This window comes from Cyrtonyx montezumae, unplaced genomic scaffold, assembly GCF_038088225.1.
Source record: "Cyrtonyx montezumae isolate F1298 unplaced genomic scaffold, pur_monq_1.0 scaffold_25, whole genome shotgun sequence".
NCBI classification, from domain to species: domain Eukaryota; kingdom Metazoa; phylum Chordata; class Aves; order Galliformes; family Odontophoridae; genus Cyrtonyx; species Cyrtonyx montezumae.
This window is the reverse complement of record NW_027071992.1, coordinates 8,191,794-8,218,558: the sequence shown is the minus strand read 5'-3', so window position 1 is coordinate 8,218,558 and position 26,765 is coordinate 8,191,794. Positions and strand designations below refer to the sequence as shown.

Below are 26,765 nucleotides of genomic sequence, written 5' to 3'. Positions count from 1 at the left end.
ATGAAGATAAAACTATCACAGTGTTTCAGACCACAAAAGCAAATTATTCACAAGAAAGGGCAAACGGAGTACTGTGATTTAGATTATGGGTCTCAGTAGTACTTTTGAAACAAAGAGTTACAGTTATCTACAGAAAGTGGAATCCCCGCAGGCATCTGTTTTGCAACATCCATTAAAAAACTAGCAATGTGTTGCTCATTAGAGAGGGATTGCTGAAAACTCAAAATTTGTCTTAAAATAACATAGTTAAAAAATAAAAAGGCAATTATTACAAGAGTTGAAGTTTCTGCACTACAGAAATATTTTTCTCATTGGCTGTTTGTTTTTTAACTGTATGCAATAAAACGTACAATGGCATCATGACCAGGCACACATTCCCGTAAAAGCAAATTTCTTTTCCAGATCATGAAGATTAAATGAAAACCTGGACAGTATTCTGTATTTAAATGTTGTTTTTGAACTAACAGAGCAAAATAACAGAAATGGAAGAGGAGTGTGTGTATGCATCAGTGAATAGGGGGGGGAGAAACAAAAAATCATGGTAAAGCATTTAATTTGTTACAGAGCTCAAAGATACACTGTTGGCATAATATGTAAGTAAATAAGCAAGCAGAAAATTAAAATCACACTGCAAAAGAAAACTCTGAATCAGGATTTAAATAGATTGCCTTTGCAGGAAGATGACCCAAAGGAAGTTGAGGTAAATTAATTAATAAAGTAAAACACGCCAGGTAAATTCACCTCTTCTTGTTCTAAAAACTTAACACGTGCAAAGAATTCATACTAAAAGTTACAGGGAATTTGAGATGTCTATATTGTTATGATACAACAGTTTTTATCAAGACAAGCACTGTAAACTTAGGATAAATATTGGAAAGAAAGAAAATAAATAAATAAAAGTGCCCTGAGAAAATGCAGAAAAGAAAAGAAGTGTCACTGAGGATGTGAGATACTTCAAATCTGCCAAGGAGGAAAATCAGATTATTTTTGTAAGAATACAGATTGCATGCTAATTTTGTTCAATACTTTATGATTGTTGACAGATATTACATGATAAACTAAGTAGATATAAAATGTTCTGTATAGAAGGAATTTAACGCAGAACACAAAAGGCTGCTTCCATAATGTTTCCTATCAACATTAGTTAAACTAGCACAAGCTGCAAAACAAAAATGTTATGAAGATCCCTTTGCACAGTAGAAAAGGATTTCTAGCACATTTGTTACCTTAGCTAATACACATGGAGCAGAAACATGGGCATTCTCCAAGAATATCAAGTATCCGCTAAAAGCTGAGCTGTAAAACATGAAAAGATTTATGCACAGAGTATTGTTGGAACCATACCAAATCCTACAACATCTTAGTTCTGGTACTTGAAAAAGGAGCCCTTGAATATATCAGACATAATAAAAATAAGACTATAGGCCCACAACTTTTGCCAAGTGAATTCTAACATGGTCATAGAATCAGACTGGAAAATATGGAGACTATGAAAATGAACAACAAAGCAATCAAGGTGAAAGACATCTTGGAAACTGTGAATAAGCAAGTGTAAGAAAAATTTAAAATGTAAATATCACTAATCCACAGTACAATGTATACTACCAAAGTTGATAATAAGTTTTCAATGATAAATCTTCACTTAGAAATTACATGAACAAGCTCTGTACCATCCTCCAAGCAGTGCATAATATCCTATAAAAACAAGAGTGAACACTGCAGAAACATGTTCCATCCCTCTTACATTCACTGATGCTGTCATACTATTCCTTTAATGGAAGTAAAGTAAGCATACTTTTGGCTATATGAAGTCAAAAGTCATTGCTCTCTTGTGCTATATAGTACAGATACCTTTTACCTAACAATCAAAATAAAGGAAAATGGTAAAACAATTTTGACAGAAAATTAGTCCTGAGTACCTTATACTCACATTGTTTAGAAGAGAGCCTACCATTTAAACTGTTTCTAAATCTCTGGTTCTAGTTCCTTCATCGCTCACATGTGGGACAGAAAGCATTTTTACTGCTGTGTTGTTTTTGGTTTTTTGTGTGTGGTTTTTTGTTTGGGTTTGTTGTTGGGTTTTTTTGTTATTGTTTTGTTTTGGGTTTTTTTTTGGTTGGTTTTTTTTTTTTTTTTGTAGAAATAATGCCCCTTAAAAGAATAACTATGTCTTCCTGATACCTCTTTCCTGACTTTTCATAGTCCAATCTTTCAAAGCCTTTAAATTAATCTTATATTACAAATATTTTTATCAGATTCCATGGAACTAATACTCAATTATGCTTTAAAAAGTTAAGTCAGTGACACAGACAATAGGATAGAGTGCACCCTCAGCAAGTCTGCAGACAACAGCAAGCTGAGCAGTGCAGCTGATATAACAGAAGGAAGGGATGACATCCAGAGGGACCTGTACAGCCTCAAAGAGTGAGTCCACATGAACCTAATGAGGTTCAACAAGGCCAAGTGCAAGGTGCTACATCTGGCCTGGAGCCATCCCAGATAAGTACACAGAGTGGGAGAACTTGAGTATAGCCCTGCAGGAGAAGGACTTGGAGGACCCAGTCAGCAGAAGGTTGGATATGAGCCAGCACCGTGCATTTGCAGCCTGGAAGGCCAGCAGTATCCTGAGCTGCATCAAAAGAGGGGTGGCCAGCAGGGCAAGGGAGGTGGTTCCCCCCCTCTACTCTGTCCTTGTGAGGCCACATGTGGAGTAAGGCGCCCAGGCCTGAGGCCCCCAGCACAAGAAGGGGAGCTGTTGGAGTGGGTCCAAAGGAGAACCACGAAGATGATCAAAGGATCTGAAGCACCTCTCCTATGAAGACAGGCTGAGAGAGTCAGGCTTTTCACCCTGGAGAAGAGAAAGCTCATGGTAGACCTCATTGCATCTCCCAGTACTTTAAGGTATTATAAGTACTAAGGAGGGAGAACAATATTGTATAAGATCTGTTACTGATATGACAAGGGAGAGTAGTTTTAAACTAAAGGGGAAAATTTAGATTGGATGTTAGGCAGAAAACTTTTACTCATAGTGTTGTGAGGCACTGTTAAAGAAGCAGTGCTTGTATAGAACTTTGACTCAATTTAGCGCACCTACATGTATATTCTGAACAGCTGTCTGAACGAATATATCCAAAGCAAAAAATATATATTCTGAAAAGAGACAGTAGCTATTCTACAAGCAAAATGAGGTTGTTGTTTTTTTTTTTCTGAATTAGCTGGTATTCAAAAATAAATAATGGTCTACAGTGTAAGTTACTTTTCTGAATATCTTTCAGTTAGTAAGAAATTCTAGCTCAGTCTGACACTTCATCTCTTCTATTGTCTTCCTTTCTGACATTGCCTAATGTAAGATGTAAAGGGGGAAATGAATTATAAATAATAATAATAATAAGAATTTAGAAGAAAATAGAAATAACCTTACATCAGCCACCATGGTATACATTCCCTACATTTGTATCATTGCTTTAGTTAGTCCAAACATGTTTGATCTGAATAATTCAATGCATGTGCAAGTACTTAGTCTCCATGTTTGTCCACTGAAGTAGTTGACAGCATTGCAGACAGAAATCCTCCACAGTAATTTGAAGCAAGCTCAACTTCTCCACATGCATTTAGCTGAAGTATAGTGATACAGAGGGAATAGAAATATTTGTTTTTAAAATAACGATACATCCTGTCATTCTTTGAAACTAGGCTAAAACTGGAAATAATAATATAACTTGCTAAAAAAAAATAAAAAATCTCATCTTTTGTTTGAATATCACTTTGGTTTCCTTTTGTCTTATGACTGAAAACTTTAACTGGAAAAAATTGTTTACTACCTTAAATTGAGGCCAACAGATCTAAGATCCTCATTCAGCAAAAGTTGCACATGCTTAATTTCATTAACTTTGAGTAGTCCCTCTGTGGTAATTAGCTGTATTTTATAATGTGTAAAGGGAAGCATATGCATAAACTATTCCTGAACTGGGACCTTAGCTCTTAAATCCATCTTTGAAACTGTGCACTACTTTCTAAAATCTGCATTTTCACAGACTACAAATAAAAGTTCACTCAATATGTTCTCATAAAACGTAAGACAGAAGTTGGAAGACATCTTTAACTATTGTAGTGGTTATGAACAGCTGTAGTTTATGAGCCTCAGAGGAACTTAGAAAAATTACACAACCTTCCACTTATTCATCAGACTCCGTTATTTCTAGTAGCACCAAAATCCCCAGATCCTCAGAGTATTTTGACTTCTCTTTCACTTGATTGAGGGACCTTGGCTCCTTTGTTCTATGAGTAATTAAGTTATTTTTCAGTAGGTCTAATGTAAGAATTCATGCACTGATAAATGGATGTCAAGTCACCTGAGCATCCTTCGATAAATATGAACATAAAGTCCTCCAAGGTGTTATTTTACTGAATGTTTATTGAACCCTGAAACTTCTACTCACAGGCTAGAATCTGGCTGATTTTACCTTTGTGATTTATTAGTCATTCAAGAAGTCATTCAAGTAGCAAGAAGGGAGGAGATCATAGAACCATGGAATGGTTTGGGTTGGAAGAAACCTTTAAGATCATCCAGTACCAACCCCTCTGCTATTGGCAAGTACACTTCCCTCTAGACCAGACTGCTCAAAGCCCCATCCAGCCTGGCCCTGAAAACTTTCAGGGAGAAGGCTTTCACAGTCTCAGCTCCACTCTGTCACCATCCATACAGTAAAGAATATTTTCCAAATATCTAGTCTAAATCTATCCTCTTCCAGTTTACAGCCATTTCCCCTCTCCTTATCACTACCTGCCTTTTAAAATGTTATCTCAGGTATATCAGCCTGCCCTCGTAAATCCAGAGGTACTCCAGCTGTCTGATCATCTTCCTGGCCCTCCTCTGGACCTGCTCTAACAGCTCAATGTCTTTCTCATGTTGAATGCTCCAGAACTGGTCACAGCAATCCAGGTGAAGTCCCACAAAAGCAGAGTAGAGGGGCAGAATCACCTCCCTCAACCTGCTCATCATGTTTCTCCTGATGCAGCCCAGGATACAGTTGTCCTTCTGGGCTGCAATTGCACACTGCTGGCTCATTTTGAACTTTTCATCAACCAACACTTCCAAATCCTTCTCCTCAGTGCTGCTTTCAAGCCATTCTCCACCCAACCTGTATTTCTGCTTGGGATTGCCTTGACCCAGGTTCAGAACCTTGCCCTTGGCCTCATTGAACTTCATGAGGTTGGCATGGACTCACCTCTCAAGCTTGAACAGGTCCCTCCAGATTTCATCCCTCCCCTCTGGTATGTCAACTGCACCACTCAGCTTGGCGTTGTCTACAATCTCATTGATGGTGCACTTAATCCCACTGTCTATATCACCTACAAAGATGCTAAATATCAGCAGTCCTAGCAGCAATCCTTGAGGTACACAACTCATCACCAGTCTCCACTTCAACACTGAGCCACTGATTACAACTCCCTGAGTGGGATCACCCGGCTAGTTCCTTATCCAGCTAGTGGTCCATACAACAAATCCATTTTTCTCCAATTTGGCCGCAAGGATGAGAATTAAGACAGAATTAAACACTTTTCACAAGTCCACACAGATTACTTCAGTTGCTCCTCCTTTATCCACTGATGCTGTAACTCCATCACAAAAGGACACCAAGTTTGTCAGGCATGACCTTCTCTTGGTGAAGCCATGTTGGTTATCACCAATCACCTCATCTTTCTTTTCCATGTGTCTTAGTAGGACATTCAGGACCTGCTCCATGATCTTGACAAGCACAGAGGTGAGGCTGACTGGCCTGTCCTGTTGTGCCTTGGATCTTCTTTTTTTCCCTTCTTGAAAATGGGGGTTATGTTTCCCCTTTTCTAATCAGTGGCACCTTCACCAGACTATCATGACCTTCCAAATATGGACAGTAGCTTGGCTGCTTCATCTGCCAGTTTCCTCAGAACACGTGGATGGAAATCTTCTGGTCCTATGGCTTTGTGCACCTTCAGGTTCTTTAGATATCTCAAACCTGATCTTCACTTACAGCAGATAGATCTTCCTCCTCCATGTTATTATCTTTGCTTTCTGCAACTTTGGTGGTGTGGCTAGAGCCCATCCTGAAGAAGACTGAGACAATGCAATGCCTTGCAAATGTCCAGCAGATGAGGACAAAGGCAGTTGCATAGAATTTCCTTAGCGCATACTATAGAGTGGCACAAAGATTTGGGAAAACTATCCTCTGAAGAGTTACTGCATCTCCAGAGCTGCAGAGAATGGGGCAACAGGGGCTGGCTTCCTCTTATAGTCAAATAACCAACCTCAGGGTGCATTTTTAAGGCGTTGGGGCCGGGGGAGGAGGTGTAAGAAAAACTAAAGTTGACTAGCCAAACACAACCTGTACCTCAGCAATGCTTTTCCTCTGCTGAGAAGGGGGAGAGAGGTGGTCATGAAGCATGCCCAGGTCTTCAGTGCACTACTGAGCGTGGGTTGGCCGTTGGGAAGCATTATTAAATAGCTACGAGCCGGCAGATGCCCCTTTAAGGTCTGCTCTGCTCTCCAGCGGCTGTAGCCGGAGGCTTAGAGGGGGATAGGGTTGGCTTTATTTGTACATCTTAGCGCTGAGTTAAGCGAAGGGAGGTGGTTTCCAAGGCTCAGAGGTCTTTGGTGGCTTAGGTAGGAGGAAAGTTGTGCGCGGCGCTGATGGGGGGAGAAGGAACATTACTCTTGATGTGAAGGAAAAAAAAAAAAAACGTAAAGACTGAATAACAAACAGGAAATGCCTAACTCGGCTGCGAGGCGGACGAGAGGCGCAGAGCGCTCAACTCCACTCGCAGCACAGTCACTGCCGGGCGTGCCGGCGGCACGGTCGCTCCCGTCGCTCGCCCCTGTCTCGGCCCCGGGCTCCCGGCGCCTGGCTCGCAGGAGCCCAGGCATGGCTGCCTCCTACTGGATTCTGACAGGTGAGGAAAGTTCCCCTCTTACTTTGAAAACCCTGGTACGGAAAGTAGTCCTCCTTTCTTCGGTAGGGGGGAGGGGGGGGCGGGAAGAAAACGCTGGGGTCTGGCATTCCAGAAATCGCGTTCCCACTGCCCCAGGTCTTTCGGTCTCTCCCTGCCTGCTTGCCCCGGGATTGCCTTGTTTGATCCAGCCCTCCTGCAGCAGTCAGTGAGGTATTATTTCGGTTTGTTTGTCTGGGAACTTTGATTCCTAAAACGTGTGGGGGAAAGAAAAGTGCTGTGAGGTAAGGATGAATGGGTGAGAAGAAATACTATAACTGGCGATGGATTGGGAAAAGAAGTGCACCTTGCAGCATGTTATTTTTAATTAAGAGTGGCTTTTCTATTTTCGTCCTTTTAGATTTCAAGATATTATGCATGGTAAAGGGGGATGTAAGGAAACAGTTAACTATTCAGCTAACTTGAGGAAAAATGAGTTCATCCGGAACTGAAATATGTAACACTGCCTTTTAGGGTTTCATTTATGTTAGGGATTTACTTTCTTTTTTTGTAAAACAAGTACAAGAAGAAACCTTTCTTCCCCCTCCCGCAGTAATTAGATCTGTAGTAATGTTTTGGAACTGAAATGAGGGAAATCTAAGAAGTGAGAGAGGCGAAAGCAACACTGGGATTCATGTGCTCACAAACTTTGACACAGAACTCCCCAGCCACTCTTGAGCTAGCAACGAGCACACAATGAACCTGAGTCAGTACAGAGGAAGAAATCCATTTCATAAAATAATCAAAATGCAGGCAGCAGAAAGTGGGGAAAAGGCAAGACAAGGTTTTTTCCTCTTCACTGTGCTTATTGTGCAAGAAATAACTGGTATGTGAACATGTGGAAATATGAACATAGTATTTTGGTGTGCAATATTTAGCTCTTGTTCACAGACGTTGTTATTACTCTTCCTACACAACTTTGTTTTTCATTCTTTACAGAGGTGTGTTTCATTCAGTGGTAACAATTTAGTGTGCCACTTCTCTCTCAGTCTTCCAAAGTTGCCACTGGTAATACTAGTGGATAATTTACAAGTAAAGGGTAAAAAAAGGTCAGATAGAGCACATCTCAAGGATGAGTCTTGTCCAAATCTGTCAGAAGTTGCTGTAAAAGAGAATACAGTCACAAAAAAAGGAGGCATTACAGATAAGAGGGTCAGCATTCAAAGTGTCTCAGGTAAAAAAGAGAAAATGTCATATATAAATGGAACAATATCAGAAAAATAAGAGATTTAAATTTACATGCAAGGAGATTTAAAATTACAGCAGAATAATAATAAATGCAAATAAATTACATGCTCTTTCTTAGAGGGGGGGGGGGGGGGGAAATAAAGCAAATACTATCATTGAATCATCAAATTATTTGAGTTGGAAGAGACATTTAAGATCATCTAGTTCCAAGCTCCCTGCTATAGGCAGGGAGGGTCACCTCCACTTGACCAGGTTGCTCAAAGCCCTATCCAGCCTGGCCTTAAATGCCTCCAGGGACTGGGCATCCACAACCTTGCCTATTCAGTGTCTCACCAACAGTAAATAATTACTTAGTCTTTGTGTTGGGAGCTCCAGAACTGGACACAGCACTCCAGGTGGGGTTTCTGTGTAGAACATCAGAGTAGAATAGAGGGGCAGAATCACCTCCCTCAGACTGCTGGTCGCGTTCCTCTTCATGCAACCCAGGATATAGTTGGCCTTCTGGGCTACAAGGGCACATTGCTGACTCATGTTGAATCTTTCATCAACCAACACTTCCAAGCCCTTCTACTCAGAGCTGCTCTCAAGCCGTTCTCTGTCCAGCTTGTATCTGTGCTTGGAATTGCCCCAAGTCAGGTGCAGGATCTTGCCCTTGGCCTTGTTGAACTTCATGAGGTTGGCATGGGCCTACCTCCTAAGCCTGTCCAGGTTCCTCTGGATGGCATCCCTCCCCTCTGCTGTGTCAACTGCACTAGTCAGCTTGGTGCCATCTGCCAACTTGCTGAGGGTACACTCAATCCCATTGTCCATGTCACCTACAAAGATATTAAATAGCAGCAGTCCCAGCACCAATCCCTGAGGAATGCCACTCACAACCAGTCTCCACTTGGACACTGAGCCACTAACTGCAACTCTTTTAGCAACCATCCAGCCAATTCCTTATTCTTATAGCATGCACTAGCAGCCAAAACCATGACTGTATGAACAATAGAAGTGTATATATGTTTGTGTATGTATACTGGCTTTCTTTTACTTGACTTGGCATTGGTCAGACCTCTAAAAACCCAGAGGTAAAGAAAGTCAGAGAGCTGCAAATAAACAGCCAAGAATGCACAGAGAAGACACAAGTCTGATCTGGATGAAAGAAAAGACAGAAACCTCAGCAAATATGTTGATGATACAAGGCTGGGAGGAGTGTCTAATGCACCAGAAGGGTAGGTTGATCTGGACAGGGTAGAGAGTTGGGTAGAGACGAGGTTTTTGAAGTTCAGTGAGGGGTAGTGTAGAGTCCTTCACCTGGGGAGGTATAATGCTGTGTATCTGTACAAGTTACAGGAAAACCTTCTGTAAAAGAACTCTGTGGAGAGGACCTGGGAATCCTGGTGGACAATAGGTTGATCATGAGCCAGCAGTGTGTCCATGAAGGCCAATGGTTTCCCTAGGGTGAACTTAAAAGAGTGTGGCCAGCAGGTTGAGGTGGAGTTTTCCTCCCCTTCTACTCTGATTTTATGAGGCCACATGTAGAATTCCGTGTCCAGGTCTGGGCTTCAAGAAAGACTGGAAACTTAGAGTATAGTGGAGAGCCACGAAGATGTTTAGGAGCCTGAAGTAACTCTGCCCTTACATGGAAAGGATGAGAGACCTGGGACTAGAAAAGAGAAGGCTGATGGGGAACATTATTAATGCTTATAGATATTGAGAGCAAATGCCAAGTGGATAGGGCCTGGCTATTTCCAGTGGTGCCCAGTTACAGGTCCAGGGACAGTGAGCACAAGCTGGAACACATGAAGTTCCATACAAACATGAAGAATAATTGCTTATTTTGTGGGTGACAGAGCACTGGTACAGGCTACCCAGAGAGGTTGTAGAGCCTCCTTCTCTAGAGGTATTCAAAATAAACCTGGATTCTTTCCTATGTAATCTAATGTACACAGTCTGCTTTAGCAGGAGATTGTACAAGGCGATCATCAGTGTTCCCTTCCAATCCTTACAGTTCTGTGATAGGAATTGAGGAAATGAAATTGATAAAGAAAGACTGAACAAATTAGGCTTGCTTATGTAGAAGAGAGAAAAGGACAAACTGTAGATGGTTTCACATCTATGCTTTTACTAAAGTACTATTATATGAGAATATTCTTCCAAATGTCAGTGTTTATTTTCTTTCATGAGAGAGTAGCTCTATAAACCAACATGTCCATTATAGAAAGTCCAACATAAAGAGCTTATGCATTTGGTTCTGTATGTCAAACAAAGGGTAATTTACTGCAAAAAAAAAAAGAAAAAAAAAAGAAGAATATTCAGAATTTTATTACTTTTTAGGTAGAATTACTAGGATAGGCTACTTAAAAAACAACAACAAAAAAAAACACCTCCATCTCCTCAATGACTCTTCACTGCAAGTTCTGATGAAGCTGGATAAACATCTATCAGGGTTGGTTAAGGTCTATTTCACCTGGCTTCAGTGTATGCGGTTTGAGTAGAGATCTGCTGCAATTTGCTCAGGCTCTGCTCAAAAGAAGATGAAGGAAGAAACCTAGCCAGAGGAGTTCCATTACTTTTGACACTTCTTCAATTATATTCTTATGCTTATCTTGCTACTTCCTTGACTTTTTTCTCACCTCATTGGTGATAATCATGTTGTTGGTATTAAGTAAGAGTACTGTAATTGTCTTTATAATACTAAATACCATTAATCGTAAAAACTTAACTGCAGAACTTCATTTCTACAGAAAAGGAAGAAGTCCTGAACCTGCATAAGCAGGACTTAGGATTATGGAAAAGAATTAAAACAGATTTTTACTCTCTACTTTCATCTTCCTTTCCTCTTACAACAGTAAAATCCATAAAGCTCGCAGCGGAGTTCCCCCTGTATTTGATATTCTTTGTTGCTAGTTCTTTTTGTCAAGGACGTTAATGTGTTTGCATGATTCTACCTGCAATGGAAGTGGTGGGGCAGGCAGTAGAGGGGGTTGGGCAGCACAGAAACATCACCTGTCCTTGCTTAAAATACATCCCTTCTTCATAAGGCTGATCAAAACTTGAAGATATAGGGTTGTGTGTCTCAAATGTTTCCAGTATCTTATAATACCCCTATGAGTATTTGCTTGCCATGATTCTTGTTTTGCATTGCACTTAGAAAGGCAATGAAAATAGATGATAAATTGCTGCAATTACTAGTATCCATTATTTTTTTTTTTTTTTAAGTCATAAACAGAAAGAACTCAGATATGACATCAAGATTTAACTTTTTATCAAGACTGGAACAAACCATAAAATTTATAACTTAAGTCTACAGACGTTAACTTCCTGTCTCTCTGTAACATTAACAGAATTAGTATGCACTTATGAACTTAGCTGTATGGTGTTTAAACTTTTGGAGATGTTGGTTGTTTTTTTTTTCTACAGCTTTTTATATAATATTCAAACATATAACAATATTCAGTAGTTACTTTTCACCAGCATATGCAGAGCATAATAATCTATTTTTTCAACTTTATAAGTTGACAGTGGTCTTGCCAATTTTGGATAACATCACTTAAGTTTACAGTTGCTAATAAATATTTGTGGAACATTGTTCCCAACTATATAAAATCTCATTATTTATTTCAGAAAGGATTAAAGCACATCTCAAAATGCTTCCACAGCAACAAATAAATATGTTGAGAGGTAACACTGTTGTTCGTTGGTTGGTTTGGTTGTTACTTTTATGCAGCATTTGTGCTTGGCAGTAAGACACCTGCTTCCATGAGCTGAATGAACGCTTATTTTCTATACGTACTAAGTGCCAATTTGCAAACTTTCTCTGAAATGTGTAGCATCTCCAAGCATTTAAGGCTGCTAGTTAAAATTAAACTAGAAGTAACAAGTGGAAAAAGTTGTAAAAACATAGACATAAAAGACAAAAAATAAATACCAATATGGAATGCTAATATACCCTATGGCTATTTTTATTGAAAGAATACTATGAGATGTGCCTTGCAATTTACTAACTGCAAAGTGTGTAAAGAAGAAAACTTACCATAAGTATAGCATTTACATAGAGAAATGAAAGGAACTTCTGAGAAGCTAAATGCAGTCTTTCCTTAAGCCACAAAACAGTAATAGAAATTATGAGTACACACAAGCCCAAACTAAACAAATAGTTATGTGTGTGCTTATGTTTTACTCCCTAGGGTGGTCCAGTTTCCTTCTGTGAAAGTACTCATGCTAACAGTTCAGCATGTGTACTCATAGGAAGAGAGTCTGAGGTCTCATAAATAAATCCTGTTATGTAATATCTGATAAAGTTGTTTTTACATCAGTATCAAGATTAGGAACACTGAATGCATGTCACTGAGCCAGATATGAGTTCAGCGTCCTGTTCTAATCAGTGGCCAGTGCCTGATACTTGAGAGAAATTTAAACTATTTACATTAATTATGCCATATTGGGAGATATGATTTTTGCAAACTCTAATCTTGTATCTCATTAAATCATTCAGTCCAAATACTTTACTTTTTTGAAATATTTTCTTAAGAAACTAAAGGAAACCACAAAGTTTCTCTTAACCAAGGGGAAGGCAGCAAATTTAAAACAGTTAAGGTATCTCTTGATTTTCCGTTATGGCTGAGGTATAGACATTCTAAACTTATTTTATCTGTTCACGTTGCCCTGATACACTGAAAAAGAAACATATTTTCTCTTTTATCAAATATTTTCGCTTTCCAGCCTTTACGTCCTTCTAGTCTCCATTCTTCTGTTTTCCCTCTTTCTTAACAAACTCGCAATATTCCTTCTAAAAAGTTTTCAGCATCATACAATATTTTGAAATAAGCAGAATTTGCAGAACTGTATTGCTATTTTAATATTATTTCTGGTTTGTTAAATTTGTCTAGGATGCAAATTGAGTTCTCAACATCATGTCAAAACATCAAATTTTTTATGAATTTCGCTGATGGTTCTCAGAGCAGTCTCACTCTGACTGCAATGACATGAGATTAAGGAACGAGCTCAGGTTTCTGTGTATGAGCATAACTGAAGGTAAAATGTATAAAAAGACAGGGTCAGCTTAACTGAAACATTTAAGCTCTTTTTAAGAGTGATGTCAAACTAACAGTTCAGGCTTTAGCATTACTTTTGGCTGTTTTCATTGCAATCTGTGAACGTTATCTTCTAGTTGCTTCTTTTATGCCTCAACAGATATTAGATACCAGTGCCTGTTCGATGTGACTCTGTGTTGTGACTGTGATGTCTCAGTTCGATGTGATTGCGATAAATATTGCAGTTTACACTTATCCCAGCAAGGAAATAAGCTATTTAGCTGTACTTTTCTCATCTCCTTAATCTGTGTCCACGACTTTCCACACCTACATGCCTGCACAACTTCCAGTTGTTCCCCGCGCCTCACCGCGCGGAGCAGCACCAGTATTGCCCCATTCTCGCCTCAGGTTTTCCGCCAGAAACCTGAGCCTGCAGGGACCAGACGTGAAGCTCTCGCCCAAGCCTACAGACAGCGCCGTCTGACCACTAGCGCCGTGCGCATGCGCCAGCTCGTAATGGTTGTACTGGCGGCGTGAGGGAGACATTGCGCATGCGCATTATGCCAAAAAAAAGCTGCAAGCCGCGCGCGCTCCGTAGGCGCCCCGTAGGATGGTCTCGGCGCATGCGTCTTTCCAGGGTTGTTGTAGGTGCTGCGCATGCGCGTGGTGTGAGGCGAGGAGGCTGTTGAGGGGCCTGGAGGTGTTCGGTGGCTGCCGCTGGGGAAGCACAGGTTTCGCCGCGGGTCCGCGTCCCGTCAGCGGTCGGGGATAGGCCGACTGGGTACGTCCCGCCTGGCTCCGCCGCGAGGCGTCCCGGGGCGGGCAGGCCGGCTGGGGCCGGCCGCTGCTGCTGAAGGGCAGGCGGGCGCGGGAAGGCCGCCGCTGCTGAAGAGAAGGCGGGCGCGGCGCCGGCAGGATGAAGCTGGTGAGGAAGGACCTGGAGAAGGATAATGCGGGCCAGGTGACGCTGATCCCCGAGGAGCCCGAGGACATGTGGCACACCTACAATCTGCTGCAGGTGGGTGACAGCCTGCGGGCCTCCACCATCCGCAAAGTACAGACCGAGTCGTCCACGGGCAGCGTGGGCAGCAATCGCATCCGCACCACCCTCACGCTGTGCGTGGAGGCCATCGACTTTGACTCGCAGGCCTGCCAGCTGCGGGTCAAAGGCACCAACATCCAGGAGAATGAGTACGTCAAGATGGGGGCTTACCACACCATCGAGCTGGAGCCCAACCGGCAGTTCACACTGGCGAAGAAACAGTGGGACAGCGTGGTGCTGGAACGCATCGAGCAGGCCTGCGACCCGGCATGGAGTGCTGATGTGGCAGCCGTGGTTATGCAGGAGGGATTGGCACACGTCTGCCTGGTTACCCCCAGCATGACCCTCACTCGTGCCAAAGTGGAAGTGAACATTCCCCGCAAGCGGAAAGGGAACTGCAGCCAGCATGATCGGGCCCTAGAGAGGTTTTACGAACAGGTGGTGCAGGCCATCCAGCGGCACATCAACTTTGAGGTGGTGAAGTGTGTACTGGTGGCCAGCCCAGGCTTCGTACGAGAGCAGTTCTGTGATTACATGTTCCAGCAGGCTGTCAAGACTGACAACAAGCTTTTACTGGAGAATAGATCCAAGTTTTTACAGGTAAGGAGATATGTCTCTAGAAAGTTTAAAAGGTGGGTTAAGGGCTGTCTTGTGTGTTATGAAAAGAGAACTGCAAGGAGGATGGCGAAGTGATACTCTTACTGGAGGAAATAACTTTCTATTAGAGCATCATAGAGGAATTACTCTCACACCCCTGGAGTTATAAAGTAGTTAGGCAACTTTATGGGATTTTTCTTTCCTAGCATAACTTAGCATGAAGTGAAGAAAATATTTAGCATTTTAAACTGCCTTTAAATGCATATTTAATATGCAACTAATAACGAATTACAAATTGAGAAACAGTTTAGCTATAACATTAATCAGCCATGCTGTGTAACGTGTATGTTAAGAAGCAGCTTTTACATCTTTTAAAAGAAGGGAAGTAATATAGGTTAGTTAACGTTGCTGTTAGTTATGGATTGTGTAGACCATAACACTGCTACCTATTCTTGATTCTTCTAGTTGGTTGAGGTTTGTTTTGTTTTGTTTGCCTGTTTGCTTTTGCCTTCCACTGAAATAGGCAAAGTCAGGTTGAAAAAATAAGCTTTCCTTTTCATAAGGATTCTTGTATCGCTTTGGAATTGTTGCAGGCCTAATCTGTACTTGCGAAATGGGAGGATCATGGGGAGATCGTCCTCTTCTTGTGTGTTTTAAAATAAAGAGGGTTAAGTTTTCTCAGTAGTTAGAGATACTCCTGCTCTAGGTGCTGTCAAGAACAGCTTGCTTTAAATAAGTAGTTTCTGAAGAAGGGTGTTATTTTTCCTACCCTTAATATACAGTTCGTGGGATTTAGGTTAAGCTTTGTGTTGCAGGAGAGTTAAAAAAAAGATTAAAAAAAAGAGTTATAGACTCCAAGGAAGAGACAAGAAGGTTATTATCAAGGTAAATTTGTATTGTGGAGGATAATTGTGATTCACTAATCAAGAAAACTGTATATTGTATTAAAGAAAGAATCTGATTTTGTTTACTCCAGGTGCATTCGTCATCAGGACACAAGTATGCACTGAAGGAGGCCCTTTGTGACCCAGCTGTAACTAGCCGTCTTTCTGACACTAAAGCAGCGGGCGAGGTCAAAGCCTTAGATGACTTCTACAAAATGCTGCAGCATGAGCCTGACCGGGCTTTTTATGGCTTAAAACATGTGGAAAAGGCCAATGAAGCCATGGCCATTGATACTTTGTTGATCAGTGATGAGCTCTTCCGACACCAGGATGTGGCTACACGTGCCCGGTATGTTAAATTGGTAGATAGTGTACGGGAGAACATGGGCACAGTGCGCATTTTCTCCAGCCTTCATGTGTCTGGGGAGCAGCTTGGCCAGCTGACAGGGGTGGCAGCCATCCTGCGTTTCCCTGTTGCTGAGCTGTCTGACCAGGAGGATGAATCTAGCTCTGAAGAGGATTGATGAGTGTCTTCGTTTCACAGTTTCCCTTCCATGTGACATCAAAATGACATTAAAAGTCTTTCCTTCCTAAATACTGTGTGCAGACATACCGTGACATGTAATTTAAGTTTTTGATAGTATTTCTTATACTGTGTGTTTAAACACCGCATAAATGGATATCTGTTCCATGGTTAAGATCACTGGAATGCTGAGAATTAGGGCTGATTTTTTTGTGAGTTATACCTGGACCTCCAGTGGTACCAGAAACAGATCTGTCCCCAAAGCTACCTATTCTTTATGTTAAGGCAAACTCTCAGCTTAATGTTTTGGAATGTGTACAAAAATATAATAAACTGAGAAGCAGAAAACTATGTCAGATTCTCTTTATTTTTGCTCAAATACTTGAAAACTATATTACAAATAGAAATTCCTTCATGCGTGACATCTAAACTATTACTTGGTCTTACCATTTATCACATCTTAGAAAGAATGGTTGAGAAATGGATCATCTTTTGTAGGCTTTCTGTGAAATGTTTGAAGCGATCTTTCAAAAACTAGGCTTTTTAGAGTAACAGTTTTCTCTAATGTGATAGTATGTACCTGACAGATTGTCAAGGTCAGTGTGTCTGTTTCAGTTGTCTTTTCAAGTGCTCTTTGGGGAATTGTCTTGGGGTGGGGCGGGGGGTCAGGGGGAGGTGACAAGGTATGTGTTACCACTGACTGTATCCTGATGAATTGACTCCAAAATTATTTAGTAACCAGTTCTATGAAGCCATATGAATATATGTGTAAGGCTAATAGAATTAGGTCCCTAGTTTTCATTAGGAATTTTTTGACAGCAAAACAATGGAAGTAATTTTATAATCTGGTATCTGTTGCCTTTTTAAAAAAATATACAGTACCATATGGAGATTAAAATTCCATTTCAAAGTTTGTAATGTTTACTTAAGGCAATGGCAACAGTCAAAATCTCCCAATTATTTGATTTGTTCAATGAGAGCCACAGTAAGTTGTGTTTTTTTCACTTGGGCAGTGAAGAAATATTGTTTGTGCTTCCTCAGCATAAACTGCTTTTAGATTCTGACATGCATAAGTATGTGAAATTGAACCTAGAATACTGTTCGTTCAATTTAAATCAGTTTGTGGTGATGAAGGTGGTAGGTGTAAATAAGCATTCCTTGTTTAAACCTGGCAGTGGAAGAGGAAGCTGGAATCTGGCTAAAAATAAATTTCATCTGGAATACCCACAGAACGGTCAACAAAAACTGGAAACTTTTATTCTGGGTAAAATAGTTTTAGGAGAAGAAAGTAATAGTGCTTTCAGTGCTAATGTGTGCCAACACTGTGAATTTGGTATTAAGTAATGCTATATTGCATAAACTGAAACACCAGCCTTAACTGTTTATAGGAACATGTATGGAGTTGAAAGCCCTCAAATGTAAAAAGACAAACAAACTGTGGAATTGTATGCAATTTTTTTCAGACCAAATTAAAGATTGTTATTCCACTTAAAAGGAAACTGGAAATTTTTTTACTGTATACTTTTGTGGAAAAAAAGAAAAAAAGTTTCAGTGGCAGGTTTTTGTTTTTTTTTTTAAGTCTGTCTTTTCCTTATATATTTTGGTAGTATACAAAGAGGCAAATAGTCAAGCATTTGGTAAGAAAAAACATTCATAGTGATTCTTTTTTTTTTTTTTTTTGCAGTTGGAATAACAGTTCTACACAGGATTTGCAAGTTATGAATATTTTTCTTTTTTTAGCTACTGCTCTCATGTCATTAAGTCTCTGAAAGAAGTACAAATCTAGTTGTCCAAAGTATGGAAGGGTGGGATTTCTTGTTTTATAAGCATTTTTATAGTAAAATAAATATACATGCGCTCTGTAGACAAATGCATCCTGTTTCAGGAAACAGCTTATGGGCTCAGTTTTAAAAGTAGGCTATATTCAGTAGTGCAGATGCTTAACCTGGCACAGTTCCAGGGATGCTAGTATCTTTAAAATAAAAGTATTTTGAATATTTGATTAATAAATGCCTTAAGGTCTGGTTCTAGATAACTCTTGCACAGAAGTTGTATGTTATCTAAATCAGAAGAAAAATATTTTCCTATTCTGTTAACACTTACTGAAGTCTTTTCTTTTGAAGTAGGTACCCCATTTCACACTTTTGAAGTAAGTGTGAAATAAAACCAGTCCACAGTGTGTAAATTGGTTTCTTACACCATGATTTATTAATTTTATTAGTATTTAAGATTTGGTTTGTATTGTGTTGTGACATAAATCTTTGAGCTAGTAGCTTGTTTTATCTTCAAATGTTTCCATTTTCAGAATAAGTGATTACATACTGCAGTTTTTAATATTTACTGTTTGTTGGGAAGTGTATCATGAGATTATCTTGATAATAAATCTATTTAGTTCACAGAGTCTCTCCTGCAAAAAAAAAAAAAAAATGGGATCAGGCCCCAATTTATTAATTCTGTCACCTTTGGCTTTTTAATCCAGTTATTGTTATATCAGATTTTGGGTGTTGCTAGTAGGATGAAGTCTGTTGCAAAATATGAGTCTGCCACCATAAAAGACCAAAATTATCTTGTGATTATAAAGTTAAATAGAAGATGAATATTTATTAAAATTGCACCCCACTTAATAGTATTTGGCACAGGGATGTCTTCTTCCTTCTGTGTTCACCACTGCATGCTCTGAGTTAAGAAATGGTTATAAATGAGCTTGTGGCCATTGTCTTGTCACTCTCACCATAACAAGGACCAGATAGCTCTTAGCTGAATTTGTGCTGTAGCATGATTGATGTTTTTAAAGACATGTAGTAGTCTGAAATAATTTTCATCACTTTATATCAGTATTGCAAACGTTAAGTAGCCCTGAATGTAAAAACTTCCCTTTAAAAAATTTCTTAATTTATCTTCTCTACTGCTGACACTTGTTTGCATTTGTCTATGAAAGGGCTATTATTCATCTATTATAGATGCCTTCTTTGACTTATGTATAAGTTGAGCTTATTTAATTTCCGTCTGGACACTGCATCATCCGTCCAGAAAATGTGTTAAGTTTCATAAAGATAAGGTGGGAATGAAAGTGCAATTGGGTGAATGTGTTTGGTTTGGGGTTTTTTAGTTTTGTTTTGTTTGTTTTTTTCCCTTTGTCAGATTAGTTTTTATTTTACAAGACAAAAATGTTCAAAACTGTTCATGCAGTTGTTTTATCTGAAGACATGTTTGTCCAATGTGTGGTCTATTTCTTCTACAGATCGTCAAAGAAAGCAGTTTTAACAAATTGATACTGAAAATTAGAGCATCAGCAAATAGGAATCCTTGTTATGACTCAGAATTTGAATTCTTTCAAGTTGTATTAAAAAGAAATGGATGAATTTATTCAGAAATCTACTTACTTCCTTGTTTCTTAAATACAGCAGAACTTCAGACTTTTTAAGTTTTTTCTCTGATGGTCTTATGTTTCTCTCTTTTAAAATAGAATTAAACCTCTTATTTTGGAATGAAGTTACTAAAATGCTGAGGTAGCTTGCTGCTGAGGTGGCTCAGATTGATGGGTACTAACGTTTCTTCTCCCATAAATTGTGCTAATGTGAAGAACGATAGAACTGTGGGTATTCTGTTCCATCTCAGTTCCTTTAAAATGCCTGCAAGTTGTTAAAAAAGTTAAATGTTTGGATAAGTGCTTCAGTGCTGTTGGGATTTAGGAACTCTCTTTTTGCTTTAAGATGATGGGAATAAAATAAAAGTGAAGTTGTTGCAGTAGCTGATTTTGCTGTGTCTTTGGTACTCTTGTAACAGCCACATCCTGGATTTAGAGACTACTGAGTTCAAGTTTAGTACAGGAAAATATTTTGCAAACTTACTGTACTGCTAGTTTAGAGTTAAGAAAAAGCCTACCCTTTTGGATCTTGTGGTTTTTGTTACAGTTCTGAATTCAGGCTCTGACATGGGTCAAGCCTGGGCTATTTCAGCAGGGGAAAGAGTAAACATTGGCTGTTTAGCTTCTCGTGACAGTTGCCCCAAGAATTGCTTAAGAAGCATAATGCTTAGTCTTACTGCATTTTTTATACTTGACTCATGTAGGGCATTGACTTTGATTTGTGAATAACTGCTTTTGTGATCCAGAATACAAAGTTTAGTGCATATTCTCTGTAAGCTTATTAACTTAATTAGAAATGCTGTATACTTTTTGTCAAAAAAATTCATAAGATGTTTTAACCTAAAATGGAGTGCATGGAAAATTTCTCAGAAGCTATGCTTGTTGTTTTCTGAAAATAATCAGTATCTCCTGGGAAATGCAGCACAAAGCAGGACTTTCAAACACTGCCAGCTTTTGTCAGATACTGCTGCACCAATTTCTAATTTATTGCCTTCTGTTTGGGAAATGCTAAATTCATAGCTAATGTAATTACTTTCATATTGCTTTATTAGTTACTCGAAGTCAAATTGGAGACGATCAAGAATTCTCTGGCAAAGTAGCTTCTCCATTAGAGAATGTTAATTGTTTGAAAGCAGTCCTCCTTTTCAGGAATGTACGTTTAATGAGTTTATGGAAGTTTTTTTTGTCTGGTCCAGAATGCAATTCCTAATCAAAGACAAGCTTAGAATAGTGAGGAAAGACTCTAGGGTTTAAGGAGTAATACAGAACTGAAGGTATTAAGCTTAAGATCCTTTTCTGATAAGCTGTTGGTCCAGGCTAAAAGTGCTTTCTCTTTTGTGAACAGCTCTGGGAAGCACTGTTCTGTATTTTGCAGAAGTGTTGCACCTTGACTCAGATGCTGAATCTCTTGGCGCATAGAGGATGCTTCTTGGGATTTTGATCTTAATGGGAAAGAAAACTGAATTAAAGCTGGGACTGTACCTGCATAGCATACTGCAGCCAGAGTCTGATTCAGAAAATACTCCTGAAAAGAGTTCAGTGTTCCAAAGAAGATTTTAGATCTCACAGCATTCAGACAAATCTTGCTTTTGAAGACAGTTTATTCCCCATACAACTTCATGACAAGTCCTCAGTTTTCTAAGCACAGGCGGTTTTAGCTGTCTTTTTGCTGGTAAGATGTCAAAAGAAGGAAATGAAACACTGAACATGTGTTAATACAGGTACCTGGGTGTAAAAATGTGGTATCCTCACAGTATGTAGTGTCTCCACTACAAAGCTAAAGACACTTAGCTCATAGTTGTGTTTTGTAGCTGAAATAGTGACTTTACCACAGAGGCTCGATCCTTATCTTTAGATTTCAAAATTTCAGTTACAGTCGCTAGGCAACAAGTGCTGCATTTATGATGTCTGGTGGGTAATTATTAACTGCTCACCAACTTTTCCTTCAAAGGCTTCTGAGGTTTTGAAACCTGCAACAGGTTCTGCTGAAGATAATTATTTTCTCATTAACCTGTGTGTTCAGCTTGGTGACTTCAAGTGTTTAATAGTGGTTTAAGTGTTTAGATTTTTGTTTGTGAGAAATTTACTTTGCATTGTTTTTTGTTCGTTTTTTTTAAAGCTCGGTGTACATGGGTTGATAGTGATGGGACAAGGGGGGATGATTTAAAACTAAGACGGGAGATTTAGGTTGTATATGAGGAGGAAGTTTTTTACTCAGAGAGCAGTGATGCACTGGAGCAGCTTGCGCAGAGAGGTGGTGGATGCCCCATCCCTGGAGGCACTCAAGGCAAGGCTGGATGTGGCTCTGGGCAGCCTGCTCTAGGGCTCTGTGACCCTGCCCATAGTGTGGGAGGTGAAATTAGATGATCTTTGAGATCCTTTTCAACCCAGGCCATTCTATGATTCTATAGTCTTACTCAAATAATTGCTATAAAAACATTTCCATCCCTTTTGTAAAGATGACTATTTTATCCCCATCAAAACTGCTGTACTGTTATAGGGTAGATAAGAGGAGAGGAGCTTAAACAGATTTTTTTTTTCTTTGCCTGTTACTGGGAGAGCATCTGCTGTGTGACAGATCTGCCAAACCTATGACAACAGCATCTGTCTTCACTGTCAGCTGGTACTTCAGGGCAGTGGTGGTAGGAGGCATAATAGGAGCAGCTGCATAATGACGGAGTGTTCCAAATTTCTAGAGCAGTGAGGAAGAGTGAAAAGTTACAGTATAACCAAAAATATGAGATGCTGTGTTGGGTGTGATACTTCATCCTTGAAAACAGCAGCAGTGTATGTTAGAAATAAATATATGTAGTCTCTTCCAACTGGATTGTTCTGTTCTAAGATACCAGCTAATATGATTAATCTTGTATCGAAGGAAGTGGAGCCTTAAGGCTGAGACTAGGAACTGTGATATTGAGAACTCAAGAGAACTTGCTAATCCTTTCATTATGTAGTCACTACAATTACTGATGGCACGGCTAAAGAAATGTCATCTATGGAATCATATATATATATAAAAGCAAAATTTCTTGTTTTGTGAAAGACAAAGGCATTCAGCATGGTCTGTAGTCAATTCCTGAGGAAAAAAAAATTAACATGATTGAAATAAATGTTACAGCATTTCTGAGAACAAATATATTGAGAAGCTGCTGCTAGAAAGTCAGAAAAGTTACCATTTTGAAAGATGTTTTTATTAAATGTTTCTATTTTTCAAAAGAAGCATTGTTTTTTAGTAACCAGACAATTAAGTCAGACAAATTGCAAGATTTTATCCTTTTTCACTTATCTCAGACATGAGTTATTAAAAATATAATAGGCAGTCATTTAGTTGAACAGTCAAGCATACAAACCTCTTGATAAAGAGATCTACAGTTGCTTATGTGACTGCGTGTTTCATGCACATCTATTTGCACAATGCTGTACTATTATAACACAAATTCTATTTAGAGTTCAGAAAAGACAAAATAAATGTTGACAATGTATGATGACAGCTGTAAGTCTAATCTTTCCTAACTTTGAAGACATGCTGTAGACCAAATAGGTTGTAAAGTTTTTTAGTCTTTCTCCTCAAGCAGATCACAATGGAAATTGTTACTGACAAATGTTTAGAGCTTTAGACAAAAGTAAAATTAAATGTTTTTGGTTTTATTTCCATAACACTTTTAAAACTGCCTTGTTCTCTAGCTTAAACAATCTGACAAAAGAGCAAGAAGTAAATATATTTCAGAGAGCATAAAATTTCTACTGCTGGAGCACAAGAAGATGGAGTAGCTTTCCAGATGGAATAATCAGAGCAGAAGATCTCTTTAACATGTAACTTGTTAAGAGAGATTGTTATGTGAGAGATACGATGTAGCTGCCAGCAATAGATTGGATGCAACAATCATGTACCTTATGTTCTGTATCTTTATATCTTTACCCTGTAAAGCAGGGTGCTTGCTGCTGCTGTTTTAGAGGCATTTTGAACTGCCATGTTTATATGACTACAATATTTAAGTTATACATTTGTGCCACCATGATACCAAAGTTGGTGACACTAGGTTCTTCGTTGTTTGAACAGGAGTCCTTTTTCAACCCTGCAGTTCTTGTTAGCTTGAGAAACAAATTCACTCTTAAATATCACCACCAGAACCAGAGCTTTGAAAAACTCTATTTTCCCTGGACCAGTGGCATCTACATGTGAGGAAATTTTACTTTCACTGTTAAGCTTCGATGGATTTTTGATGAATTTGATGCACATGTTTCCAAGTAAGAATAAAAGGTACTCTGTGGAGCTTCTGTTAATGCCTAAATACTTTTTTCTGAACAGGACAAAGCTGGTCATATATCTTAAAATGAGGTGTACTTCATGTATTGTGGGTGGGAAATGTAAGTTATGAGCTCCAATAAGTCACACAGAAAGCTCTCTCTTATCCTGATTTTTAGATACACTTTGTTTTCCTCCGTCTAGCATCCAGATAATTTTTTTGAGAGGGATACAAACCTTTTTCTTAAAATCTCTGCATGACCAATTCCAAATATCCTTGATTTGTTTCTTGACCAGTAAAAAGGACATTTGGAGTAAAAAGAACTTTTTTTTTTTTAATTCTCTGACCCTTTCAGCTGGCTTGCTAATAAAATTCCTATGCCGACAACACAGCAAAAGGGGTTGGTAATGTCCTTCATGCTGCTGGAGTGTCTTAATCTTTAAAAACAGCAGAAGTGATTGATGAGACGCTTATCACGCATCAAGTTTTCTTGATGTTTTTTCTCGATATTAATCCATGGCTTTTGGATAAGTTCTTAAAATTTTAATTGAAAAAATACAAACATATAACATAGAAAGTAATATTATCTTTCATGCAATGTTTAAAAACTGCTAGTTTAACTGCTGTTTAAAAAATTACTTTATTTCCCAAAGTGCACTGTGAAATGACAGTGGTAGAAGGACAGCTCTTGAGTATATGTCACTTCAGAGATGTCACACATAAGCACTTCAGGGAATAAGCTTCTAACCTACATTAGAGACATGTTATAGGTTTAGCTTTTGTTTCAGTAGTGAGATACAGATGGAAAGTTGTTCTTTTGACCTCATATTTCATTTTTTCTATTTTTCTCTTTTTTTTTTTCCTATTTATTTATTCAATTTATTTATTTTTGCAAGCACTGCATGCCACTTCCTGAAATACTGGTATGTTAATTCATGTGTAGTAGGTTAGCTTCTATCAGTTGCCCATAAATTCTGTTCCTCTCCCAAATAAACCAACATACAAAATAATGAGTCCATAAAAGTTTCTGTGATTGTCCTAGATCATACAGTGTAGTGTGTAATGCTGCTTCAGTAAGGTGAATAAATATTCATAACAGCAGTCTACAAATTAGCCAGTGCAGCAGCAGCTGTTTTTGTGGTGGTTCCATACAAATAGAAAAGCAAAATTTAGAACAATGAGCAAGCCTTTATTTCACTGATCTTCAGTTTTTCTCTAGGTACCATGTCTTTCATGGCAGGCAGTGGTGGTGTTTTCTGTGGCCACTTCTACGTTAGGAAAATAATTTATGATCATGGATGGTTGGACTTACGACTACACTGGTCATTTGCTTGGACTTCTCAGTTAAAATTAAAAATCTATAGTAACATTTGCTGATATTATCTAAACTACCCAGTGCAAGGGAAGACTTCTTCTCTAGATAGGATAGAAAAACGTATTTGCTGTGATTTACCTTCTCTTTCACCAACGAGCAGTAATAGTAAGTTTTGAAACAAAAAAACTGTACTAGGATATTTGCCTTTCTAAGAGTGCTGTCATAGCATCAACCTGTGCAGTTTAAATGGAGCTTAGTGTCTCAAAAATCCATTTGTTTTTCATTTTGCTGCTGCAACTCATAGTTAGCTACCATTAATACAACAACTTTGAGACAAACGATGAGAAAGTCCTTTTGCTAAGAAGGTCTCTTCAAGAATTTTCAGGTCTCCATTGAAGTATCACAGAATTGCAGAATTGTAGGGGCTGGAAGGTACCTCCAGAGATGATCTAGTCCAACCCCCTGCCAAAGCAGCTCCCTAGCCCAGGTTGCACAGGTAGGTGTCCAGGTGGGTCCTGAACGTCTTCAGAGAAGGAGACTCCACCACCTCTCTGTGCAGCTGTGCCACTGCTCTGTCACTGCACTGGGAAGAAGTTTCCATGCACATTTGTATGTAAATATTTTGAACAGGGAAACTTGGAATTATTATCTTTAAGTAGTAGAAAAACAGGACAATATAGTGGTTCCCTCTGCTAGAAAATGGTTCAAATGAAGAAAACAAGTGTTCAGGAGTGTTCCAGTGAAAATTATCGTATATGATATATTATCAGAAATATAAGGAAAGGTGTTCTCTACAACTTAACTATATTTGAAAGTTGTTTTTCACTTTTTCTTCTAATGTACATATCTGAGATTTTACACTGAAGTGTGTATGTCCCCACCCAGATGGTGGATTTATGAGAAAATTAGGAATATAGACAGTGGCATTCATTAGTCATTAATATTTGAATGCTAACAGGTAGTGATTTACTCCAATTTTGTGTTGTTGGCCCATAAGTAGTACTCAGTGCTTTCTCTTTCCTTGATCGTATAGTATATTAATACACTGGATTACAAAAGATATAGAACACGTTGAAGCCGTCACTCTTTCAAAGTAAACCTCTTTTGGGTGGAGAATAGGCATAATGCTTGCTGTTGAGTACAGGTTAACATCTCTGCCTCAGAATTTCTGATACATTTCTACGATCTTTCATATGCTGTGTTGTACTTCTGTGATTCAAAAATGCATGTAAACTGAGAATTAATAATAATGGAGTGGTCTTGTGTCAAGTTGGTCATGCTATCTTTTTAAGCAGTTGCGCAATCCAGCTATCTTTTCAGACTGAATCAAAGGCATAATGTTGAGAATCTGTTACTTGAGGTGAAGAGATTTTTGTGATAACGTAAGCTAGAAAAGATATTGGAGCTCCTTGTTTGAGTAGAAAAAAATTGAGTTTGCTTCCTCCTACAGAAGAAAATCTGGAAATCTGGAAAGAATATTTAGAAATATTTAGAAATTATTTAGCAGGATAAGAGTAATAAGGCTTTGGATGCTCAAATAGCTCCATACTTGTATAAAAGGAAGTGTAAGATTCTTTTGAATCTACTTGGGTTTTATATTTAGCATAAGAGAAACAAA

General features: G+C 39.0%; 2 protein-coding genes across 3 annotated transcripts in view; both read left to right on the top strand.

Annotated features, from left to right (window-relative positions):
• Positions 1 to 6,430: 6,430 nt before the first annotated feature.
• Positions 6,431 to 26,765, top strand: part of ITGA1 (integrin subunit alpha 1) — a 318,815-nt gene continuing 298,480 nt past the window's right edge. For both annotated transcript variants that reach the window (XR_010622425.1, XM_065739886.1), the window contains exon 1: positions 6,431 to 6,930. Coding sequence is in view for 1 of the 2 variants with exons in the window: in XM_065739886.1 (XP_065595958.1) it covers positions 6,747 to 6,930 (184 nt within the window). In the remaining variant the exon portion in view is untranslated. The remainder of the gene's footprint in view (positions 6,931 to 26,765) is intronic.
• On the top strand, positions 14,054 to 16,368 carry PELO (pelota mRNA surveillance and ribosome rescue factor). Its single transcript, XM_065739871.1, has 2 exons — positions 14,054 to 14,814; positions 15,788 to 16,368. Exons 1-2 carry the CDS (start codon positions 14,089 to 14,091, stop codon positions 16,217 to 16,219), a joined length of 1,158 nt encoding a protein of 385 aa, XP_065595943.1. The 5' UTR covers positions 14,054 to 14,088; the 3' UTR covers positions 16,220 to 16,368.

What these genes read in the sequence shown, in the direction of transcription:
- PELO (XM_065739871.1), top strand. Translation starts at nt 14,089, where the DNA reads ATGAAGCTGGTGAGGAAGGACCTGGAGAAGGATAATGCGGGCCAGGTG. An exon ending in ATAGATCCAAGTTTTTACAG is followed by an intron (nt 14,815 to 15,787) that starts GTAAGGAGATAT and finishes TGTTTACTCCAG; the next exon opens with GTGCATTCGTCATCAGGACA.